Below are 10,463 nucleotides of genomic sequence, written 5' to 3'. Positions count from 1 at the left end.
CCAGGGTTGCCTGCCTCCCCACTACTCCTCTGAGAAGGTGTGTGTGTGTGTGTGTGTGTGTGTGTGTGTGTGTGTGTACAAATACACCACAGATATGTGGAGAGAGAGAGAGAGAGAGAGAGAGAGAGAGAGAGAGAGAGAGAGAGAGAGACATATCTGTGTAGAGATAGATTGAATTATACGTGTGTGTAGGGGGGTTGTGTGTGCGTGCATTTACACACAGGAAAATAGAAAACTGTGAGGGAGGATGCAGAGGTCTAAAGGGAGCAAGAGAAGGTGACAATGTGTGACAAAGGGACACCATTTGGAAACAGGAAGGGGCCAGTAGAGAAGAGCAGGGGCTGGGAGAGCATCAGTGAGAACATAGTATAATGATGTACGGAAATGAGGTAATTAAGTTCATCTGAGCGCTAACTAGAACCTAATCCAAGAGGTAAAAGGGGACTTGGTGAATTCTGAGAAACCCCGCGTACTAAAACATCAACACCATCATTGCCATCGCTGCTGCCGCCAGCCAGCAGCACTGGCTCTGCCCATTCGGTGTCCACCACCGCCTCCACCGCCGTCTCCACCACCGTCTCCACCGCCGCCATGTCCACCGCCGTCTCCACCGCCGTCTCCACCGCCGTCTCCACCGCCATGTCCACCGCCGTCTCCACCATCATCTCCTCCACCACAACACGCCTCTCTGTGTGCATTTTGCATTTCGAAACATCACCACATGCAGGATCTCCCTAGCGCCTTCCTCTGTAGCAAGGCTGGTAGCCCTGGCACCATCCTCCTCAGGTGACTGTAAACTAAGTTTCGGAGAAGTTCAGTCATAGGTCCTCAGACGTCAAAGACCAGAGTCTGGAGCTCCTGAGTCCAAAATTAATTCTTTGTTCAGTGCACCCACTCTTCCAGAGAAAATGAAGACTGATTAGCTTCTGCTACGAACAACTTTGGTCCTAAAGTCAATGGAGTACGTCTTTAAAACAAAGTCACCATTGGTGACAATCCCAACTCCTACATGTTCCAGGTGATCAATTGCCACTCAGAAATGTATAGCCCTAGAAGTTGATTGTTAATCCCAAGCATTTGACTCCACGTTCAGCCTTCATCCCATGACAAGAAGCCGCCCCTCTGCCCTCAGGAGTATCCTGAATCACCCCGAGAACCCTGAGTCCCCTCTGACCTATGGCTTCTATGGTTCCTTCTTCTTAGACCAGAAAAAAACTAAGACATAAGCTGCTGGTGTCTGTTCACACTCAGAAGTGTCCATGGCCAGAGATGCTCACCATGCCCTAATCCAGGGCTCAGTTCCTTTCTCAAGATCCCCGGCAGACCCCAAACTTCTCTACCTGTAAAACAGCTGAGGCCTCCAATGGTGGTCTTTCGGCCTTGGCTTTCAGGGGACCCCCTGGGTTCCCATGTGGAGCCCGTCTTCTTCCCCTCTCGGGTCCAGGCCATCTTGATGAGGCTGGAGGGCTGCTGTATTGCTGATGATCAGTGAGCACTCAGCCACCTTGCTCTGAGACCCTTCCCTTTTGAGTTCAGAAGTTAAGTTGGAATAATAAACGTCCTCCAAGGGCCTCTCAGTCTTCCTGAGGATGTTGCTGGCCAGCTGGAAGACGAAGATCACACCATAGATGCCGATGATGGTGAGGATGTACCAGGCGGCACTGGTGGCATCTGGCAGCCTCAGGGTCCTGGTACAACTGGTGCTGTTCCTTTCCTCCACAGGGCCACGCAGGAGGGAGCTGGACTGGGTCTGGTTGAAGGCTTCCTGAGGTTTCCACCTGATCACTGGGAAACAGAAAGGCCCGGATGAGACCAAGTGTCCTGGGCTAAGAGTGCAGGCCCATATATATCCAAAACCATGGCGGGGTGAGCACCCGGGACAGCTTATGGAGGCTTTTTGTGTGCAATAGGTGAGAAGCTACCAACATATATTCCGCTCTCAAAAATCAACAGTTCAAAACACAAGTTTTTGAATATAACATCATCAAATTTAACCACGCTTAAAATTGTTTGAATGTGTTTGCCTGCCGGAAAACCAAAATACAGGAGACGGAAGAGATGGCTCAGAGGGGAAGGTGTGCATTAGACTCTTGCAGAGGATCTGAATTCAGTTCCCAGCACCATGGCAGATGGCTTACAACTGCCTGAACTCCAGGGATCCCACGCCCTCCTCTGGCCTCCATGGGCACCTTCACACATGTGCATAGACATATAATTAAAAAAAAAGAAAGCTTAAAAAAAATACAAATGGCAAACTGTAGAAACACTGCCATTTTATACTGCTGATTTTCTCACCAGCCTTCAATCCTAAAAGAAAAAAAAAGTCTAAAATCTCAGTGGAAAGATACGCAGTCAGATCACAGGACAGAGAAAAAGGACCTTCCTTCAGTGAAAGGAAAACATCAGCACAAGGAAAGTGTGAGTTAAAAAGGGGAGACAGCCAGGTGGCAGTGTCTTTAACCCCAGCACTCAGGAGGCAGAGCCAGGCAGATCTCTGTGAGTTCGAGGCCAGCCTGGTCTACAGAGTGAGATCCAGGACAGCCAAGGCTGCACAGAGAAATCCTGTCTTGAAAAACTCAAAAGTCAAAAAAAAAAAAAAAAAAAAAAAAAAAGATGAGTGAAACACACAGAGGAATGTGCACAGGGTGTTTTTAAAGTTTATATTATACATCAATGACTTAAGCTTACATAGAGTCTCTCATCTGTGGGAACCCTGCAGCCTCCAAGGATAGTGAAGAACTCCTGAATAACTGAGTCATTACAGCCACCAAGTGAGGGTGACATGCATGTGGAATTTCCATGCAGAGGAGCCATGAAGAGGTTTTTAGATCTAAACAGTAATCCGTGAAAAATAAGCTAAAACATAGTGTAAAAACCTGTGGGTGCATTGATTTGCCTTGAGTTAATGAGCATATACACTTAACCAGATTCCCTTCCCTGTAGCAAATGCCTGAGGAAAATGAATTTATGAAAAGGAAAGGTCCTTTGGTCTCAGAGGTTTCACCCATTGTCCCTTGGCTCCATCGCGTCTGTGTCTGTGACGGAGCAGCCAGCCGTTCAGGGGTGTGTGCTGGAGGAAGGGGCTTTCTATGGCGGCCAAGAAGAAGAAGGGGTGCTGGATTCCCAGAGTCCCCTTCGAGGTCAACTCCTCCAATGACCTAACGTCCTTCTGCTAGGTTCCACCGGCTCCCAGCAGCACCGATACCCACTTCTCCAAGCCACAGCAGTGGCTGATATCACCGTGGGAGAATATACAAGAAGTGAGTGGCGCTGGTTGCCCCTAGAGAAGGGAGCTGGGGCAGGAGATGGACTTTCCACAGTGCACCCCTTTTGCACGTTTTATGTTCTACAATGTGAACTTATTTTCAAAAAGAATTTAATTTTTAAAAAGGAAAGAGTACAAGTTGACTTTTCTGGTCTCCCGGGCTCTGGGTAAAGATATCATGTGCTCTGATGATAAGATTAGGATCTCAGCTGCTGTTTAACTCAAAACTCTTCTCTGCCGAGGGAGCCAGAGAAGTCACATTGCCCGAGTGACTTTGTTGATGTCGCCTCAGTGTGTGGGGTCCACCCCACGGCTCTCATACCACCCCCTGGACATTAGGCTATTGCTCTCTAAAGTAAGACATCAAAGTTTTGTTTGGTGTAAAATCAGAGTTCCTTGGTAGAGTGAGTGGGTAATCTTACTCATTTTACAGAAAGGACTGTTTAAATGTGAATCTCCAAGCCACACTTGTCAAAGTCCAGGACTAATGAGATTAGAATCTCATAACTTTGGCTCTCGGAAGCATTTCTACATTGCTGGTAGAATAATTTGAGACCTTGAGGGACCACAAGGGGAAAAAAGTCTCACAATTACTATTATTTTTTAAATAGCAAATCAACCCTATAGGAATACAGCAAATTTTAATTAGTGCAAGAGAATTTATTTAAACTTAAAATGAATATATAAACCCATAGAACTTTCTGGAAATTGCTGGAATACTGTTATATATTCAAGTACAGAATGAAACCTGCCCAGCTAAGAGCGATAGGCAGCCAATTGCTTTAAAACCAGCCCAATCTCAGTTCCGAAGAAACGAACGACACCAATGATACAACCAGAGTTCTCCGTCTATTTCGGGTGAGAGTAAACTCGGCTGTATCTTAACGGATAAGTACACCCTGCGGCGGGGTGTGCCCACTGACACCTGTTATGTGACTGATGCGAAGTAAACAGGACCCCGGGGCTGCTACTCCCACTACTCACCGTCCATGAGCTGCTCTCGGCCTTGACTCTCAGGAGGCAAATTCAAGGGGCTGCCACCGAGGGGATGGGGTGACAACAGGGCTCTGTCCTGCACATCACGGCCCCAGTGTGCCCAGGCTGCACCCCAAACACTGCGGAGCAATCCCAAGAAAAACAGCCCACTGCAAGTGGGAGGCTTCTCTTCTTGAACTGATGAGAGGTTCTGAGGGAGTCCTCTGTGCCCACGAGAGGCAGCGCCGCCCGGCTGTGGCTTGTTAGAAAGGTCCCAATCAAAGGACTTGCCTTTTTAAATGCAGGTCCTGGGAAGCCTGTAGCCCTCCGCAGGGCACATGGGAAACCTGTGGTGCCAGGGTGTTCTCTCTGGGACCGGACGGCCAGCTCTGAACCCGGATGATTCCGGCATCGCCCAGTTCTGCACCTGCGGCAGGTGTGGCCAGTGCCCAAGTTTAGCAGAGGCCCATTGTCCCAGGGACAGGAAGATCCATGGTCAAGAGTCACCGGCTTCCTCTCTGACCGTGTCCTGGATGAAGACATGCAGCAGGAAGGGGCAGGCCCCAGGACAGCAGGTGGGGCCCCCTGGGAGAAGCTGGGGAGTGTGCTGGCCAGGGTTCTCTAGGGAACAACTGATAGAGCACATGCAGGAAAGGGTTTTCACTAGATTGGCTCACAGGCTGTGGTCCGGGCAGTCCAGCAATGGCTGCCTCACACTGGAGAGGCCAAGATTCTGGTAATTGTTCAGCTCAGGCCTGATCTGGCACCGAGGGCCTGGAGAATTGCTGGAGAGCTGCTGGTCTTCAGCTTACTTTGAAACACCAAAGAAGTTGGTTCTGATATTGGTGATGAAGTGCCACAGCAATAGGATAGGTGAACTCACCAACGAGAGTGAAGGCAAGCAGGCAAAAACCAAAGTGTTCCTTTTCCAGGTCTTCTTACCGGCTACTACCAGAAGGTGTGGCCCAGACTCAGGGTGAGTCTTGAAAAACCCTTGAGGAGTGAGTGTCAGGCAGGTTGGACTTGAGTCACGTTGACAGCCAATGTTAGCCATCACAAGTCCAAACCTTGTCAGCTTGACACATAATCACATCTCCTTATGTCAACAATAACTGTTCGTAATCCCACCTCTAGCATGATATAACTATGCCATACAACTGCAAGCACATGATATGCCTTAGGGTGGGTGCCAAAGTCCCTTGAGGAATGCTCAGGATCTTATAACTTGCATATGATGATGTGGGTTTCCAACACTTAACCCCTAATGTCACCTCAGTCCATGATGAAGACACGGAGGGGAGCAAACCCAAGCACTGCTCAGTGTTCCCACTTCCGCACCGGTTCCCCTTCTGTGCGGCAGTACAGCGCATGCCCAGAAGCAGCGTAAGGAAGAGTTTGGGCTTATGGTTCCAGGGAGGGGTGTCCAGAGAGGCAGCTGGTGGCCGGAGCAGGAAGTGGGGAGGTCACATCTTCAATCACAAATGAGCAGCAGAGACAGAGTGTGTGACCTAGAGGCGGGGTGAGACTATGAGCTCTCTAAACCATCCCCAAGTGAGTGCTTCCTCCTGCAAGGCGAATTATCTCTTAGCAAACTCACAGTGTGCTTGGGCGAAGGGCGGTGCTATGAGTCCTGTTTAGCCAGGAAGATCCCAGGGCAATGCTCCGACCACCGAGTCAGGGACCCACTGCGGTGTTTGCTGCCGAACAAACATGTTTGTGTGGTCAGCGTTTGAGCCCACTCGGAACAAATGCTCAGGAGGTCGTGAAAACTCACCTGTCCCAGGTCACTCCGGCCGCGAAAGAGCGTGAGTGAAGAGGGTTGGAATGGGACAGACAAGCCAGTCAGCCATCTGAAGGGATAACCCATGCCGGAGACAGTGGGGTCCAAAAGAGGACGGTGGATTCAAGACAGTTCTGGAAGGGGACGCGCAGGGTGCAGTTAACCTAGTTAACTGGTATACTGGGCTGGATAAGTAGTTAACTCAGTTAACTGGTGTACTGGGCTGGATAGTGCACGGTCGCTTTCCTCATCTACCAAATACCAGGTAGAAACAGCTGGATGGGGAGAGGTTTGTTTTGGTCTATCTCGGCAGGGAAGGCACAGGCTAACACGGCCTATGACAATGGAGCTTGTGGTGGGACGCATTCACATCTTGGCTGGTCAGGAAGTGACGGCTAAACTGGAAGTGGAGATGGGAAGAACCTTCTGAGGCCTGCCCCTGGTGACCCGCGTCCCAGAGGTGCCACCAGCTGGGGACCAAGTGTTCAGACATGTGAACGGACAGTATCTTTCCAAAAGACGGGTCCAAGCTGAGCTCGGCTGGAATCAGAGCTTTGCTTAAGTGAGTACAGTAAGGTTCCTGGGACAGTCATCTTGGATTTGAGTGGGTCCCCAAATCCAATAGCGAGTGTCCTTTGAAGAGACAGAAAAGCTGAAGAGATGCAGGGAAGACAACACGAGATGACCCAGATTCAGGGCGGGTCTTCCTGTTTCAAATAACGTAGTCAGCTATCTGCACAGCTGATTCTCAGTCATCTGTGACTCCAGTTTCAGAGGATCCGACACTCTCTTTTGGCCTCCACACGCACCAGGTTCATATGTGGTGCACAGACACACATGCAGGCAAAACACCTATAATTTAAATAAAAAAAAAAAAAACAAAAAACAAAAAAAAAACAGGAACTCCCCTAGGTTGCTAGTGAAACACTGGAAAGTATAGTCACCAGAAAAGAACTTAGCAATTTCTTATAGAGTTAAGCGGAGACCTCACAACTAATTCCACTCCTAGGCGTGTCCACATAGGCACTTGCAGAATACTCACATCGATGCTAATTATAGTAACAATAGCCCAAGTCAGAGATCAAGAGTCTAACCACTGACCAGTGGACAGCAATGCGCAGTGTATCCTCACAGAGAAGTGCCGCTCAGAAATACGCATGCACGACCGCAGAAGCATCATGCCAAGTGCATGAAAGGACCACCAAGGACCACACACTGCTTGATAGATTCGATGAGACTTCTAGAAAAGGCAAACTCATTGAGACGGAAAGCGGAGCTGTGATTGCCAAGGTGGGAGAAAGATCATGCACAGGGGCCTGAGGGGGCACCCTGGGCTACATGCACAGTGGCCCGAGGGGGTACCCTGAGCTACATACACAGTGGCCCAAGGGGGCACCCTGGGCTACATGCACAGGGGCCCGAGGGGGCACCCTGGGCTACATGCACAGTGGCCCAAGGGGGCACCCTGGGCTACATGCACAGGGGCCTGAGGGGGCACCCTGGGCTGCACTGACAGTTCAGGGCTCAGACGCTACTATAATGTCCATGTTACAGTATGCACGTTATAGCCAGTCCACTGACTGGCCTTTGGATTCAAATTAAGCACTAATTACAAGTGTTTAGGGAATGAGTAACAAAGCCAAACCTGATGAAAGCTCATTAAAAAAACATCGGAAAGCACAAGAACAGATTTTAGAACCCAGGAAACCCAGATAAATGAATAATCCATTTAAGAGCTGGTTTTCTTGGGGTGAAAAAAAAAATCAAGGGAGCAGAGGATTAACTTCCCTAGTGAGAAATAAAGAAGGAGCAAACACAAAAGTAACTGAAGGATGTTCGGGCACAGTAAAGTCACGTGACCCCACACTTCCCTGTTCTGTGTGGCTTTCAAAATCTGGACCAAATGAATGGTTTTCTGAAAAATATAAACTAAAGATATCCCCCAAAGAAACTTTAAAAATCAGAAAATGTTGGTTCTTAGAGAAAGATTGGGGGAGGGGGGTAAAAATCACCACCCAGAGAATCACGAGGAATCATGTGGTACCCACTGTCCCAGAAGTCAGTACTGCTGGTGTTTACTGGTGAGCTTTAGTAAAGCCTTTGTTTTGGTTTTTTGGCCACTAGAAATCATGAAGAAAGGACAGAAATCTCTTCATTTATCATCGATAACCTGAGACACTCACCATGGTACAGAGAAATGGCAGGCAGCTTCACGTACGGATTTAGAAGGAAAACACTGTAAGTGCAGTAGGAGCCGGGATGTGTTCATCTCCATAGGATGCACATCCGTTAAATTACTATTCCAGCCTGGTTTTGAAAAGCTCGATAGATGAGAAGGTGCATGCTCCCCCAGTGTGCTGGTTAAATGCATCTCAAGTCAGAAAGCAGACTTGGGAGAAGCCTGGAGGGTGTGAGGACCCAGGAAATGTGCATATGCTCTGAGGGGATTGAAGGCCGGCTCCTTCTCGTATGTGCAGCGTTCAGAACCTTGTCCACACGTCACAACAGGTCATGGACATCATCTGTTATCATTTAGGTTATTAAGGACAATGGGCATAATTAACATCTATTGCATGCATACTTTCTGGCTCATCACTCACCTTCTGGGAATTTGGGGTATCGGGTGTGGGTGTGTTTACAGGACATTGGTGCAGATGTGGCTATTGCCCCATTGTTTGTAACAGCCAAAGACAGGAACCCCCTGAAATGTGCATCGGGAGAGGACCAGGCTGGGGGGTGGGTGTCCATATGACCAGCTCCTCTGCTAGTTAAGGTAACAAGCGAGATGCTGGGCTGAAGAGCTTAGGAGGAGGAAGGAAAGGTAAGCACGGTGCTGACTGGTGTGGACCAGACCACTCACTGCTTGCCTAGGTCACCGGATATTCCTGTATGTGCAAGAGTGCCTCTGAGAGGAGAGAGATCCTTCTGTTGCCTCCAGACTGCATCCTTTCAAGAGACTTATTTGTTTTCCCATGTGTGTATTGCCCAATGCAAAGGAGACTGTTGTTTAAGATAAAGCGTTTGTAACGAGCCTGTTAGCCCTTGTAGAGATTCAGCCTGTTCTGTGTATGTGGCGAACTCTTGCTTTTAAGCATCTGAAATCCGACCCCCAGCCTTCTGTCTGTGCTCCTGATCTGCATTTTCTTGTAGGAATGTTCTATGTAAGCTACAGTCTGTCCCCAGAAAGAGAATTAAGAGACAGCAGAATAAACCATGCATGCAGATTGCCTTGACTTCAACCCCCTCCCCGCAAAGCCTTTTGGAATTCAGTCGCGCAGTCTCAATTTCAGGCCCCCTCACCCCTAGGATGCTGGTCTACAATCTCCTGAAACCAGGAATTAGGGCCAGAATGTTTGCACCACCGAGCTAGGCGGTACCCCGGATGCTCTGCCCCCTTGTGGCAAGAATATGTTATAACAACCAGGCCATTGCCACATAGGTGTGTGGATTCTCTATGTCCAACCCACAAAATTTCAAAAGGCAACCATGCAGGTGTCACGGTATGTGCCCTATCAAAATAATGATTACATATGTGGATTTTGCACATAGACATGTAGTAATAATTTTTTGCAATAAAAATAGCTTCAAAACTACAAACAAAACAAAACAAAAACAAAAGCCAAACCAACCCAAGCAGCACACATACATAAACATCATGCAAACTCTGATATTTATGCTTAGGTGATAAAGTTTTTGCAAAGGATTGTTGGGTATGTTCAGCTTGGTCCTTCCTCAGTCAGACAAAGTTCTCATTGTAGTTTCCTTGTTGTATGCCCCGGACTATGCAACACAAAGCCACATGAGGCCGATCCTACATGGCAACATAGTAAAACAGAAAATCAGGATAGCTCTAGAACACGGCTTTAGCATGTGCATCTTTTATGTGCATTTTTTATAAAGAGCAAGCTCATAAATATTTTTAGATTTGTGACCCGTAGCATCTTTTGTTTTGTTTTTGTGTGTGGGGTGTGGTATATGTATGTGTATATATGTGTATGTGTGGATGTGTGCCACATGTGTGTGCATGGGAAAGCCAGAGTCTGTGGCAGGTATCTTCTTGGATCGATGCCGACCTTATTTTCCCCAGGTTTCTCATTGGTTGGCCTGGCACTCAGCTTCAGATAGGCAATCTGGCTGGCAAGTCCCCAGGATCCACCTGTCCCGGCCTGCAGCATGGCCACAGATGTATGGAGGCACCTGGTTTTTACATGAGTGTCGGGTCCTGTGTTCCAATAAAACTTTATTTGCAAAAGCACACGGAAGGCACATAATCTGCCAGAAAGGCCCAAATGCAGAAGGCTGACAACAGCAAATCCTGGGACAGCACAGGCGACAGGAACTCTCACAGGGCGCTTGTGGGAATACAGGATGGTACAGTCACATCGCACGACAGCGGCACGTTCTTGTAAAGCCAAAGGCTCTTATCTGTGACCCAGCAACTAC

At 48.5% G+C, this 10,463-nt stretch overlaps 1 protein-coding gene across 1 annotated transcript; it reads right to left on the bottom strand.

Moving 5' to 3' along the window:
* Positions 1 to 606: 606 nt before the first annotated feature.
* Positions 607 to 5,696, bottom strand: Smim34a (small integral membrane protein 34A). The gene is made up of 2 exons (XM_037209638.1): positions 4,250 to 5,696; positions 607 to 1,785 (listed from the first exon to the last, which is right to left on the bottom strand). Exons 1-2 carry the CDS (start codon positions 4,254 to 4,256, stop codon positions 1,388 to 1,390), a joined length of 405 nt encoding a protein of 134 aa, XP_037065533.1. The 5' UTR covers positions 4,257 to 5,696; the 3' UTR covers positions 607 to 1,387.
* Between the last annotated feature and the right edge of the window lie 4,767 nt (positions 5,697 to 10,463).

Source organism: Peromyscus leucopus, chromosome 12 (genome assembly GCF_004664715.2).
Source record: "Peromyscus leucopus breed LL Stock chromosome 12, UCI_PerLeu_2.1, whole genome shotgun sequence".
NCBI classification, from domain to species: Eukaryota; Metazoa; Chordata; class Mammalia; order Rodentia; family Cricetidae; genus Peromyscus; species Peromyscus leucopus.
Note: the sequence above shows the minus strand (reverse complement) of the source record. Positions and strands in the feature narration are given on the sequence as shown.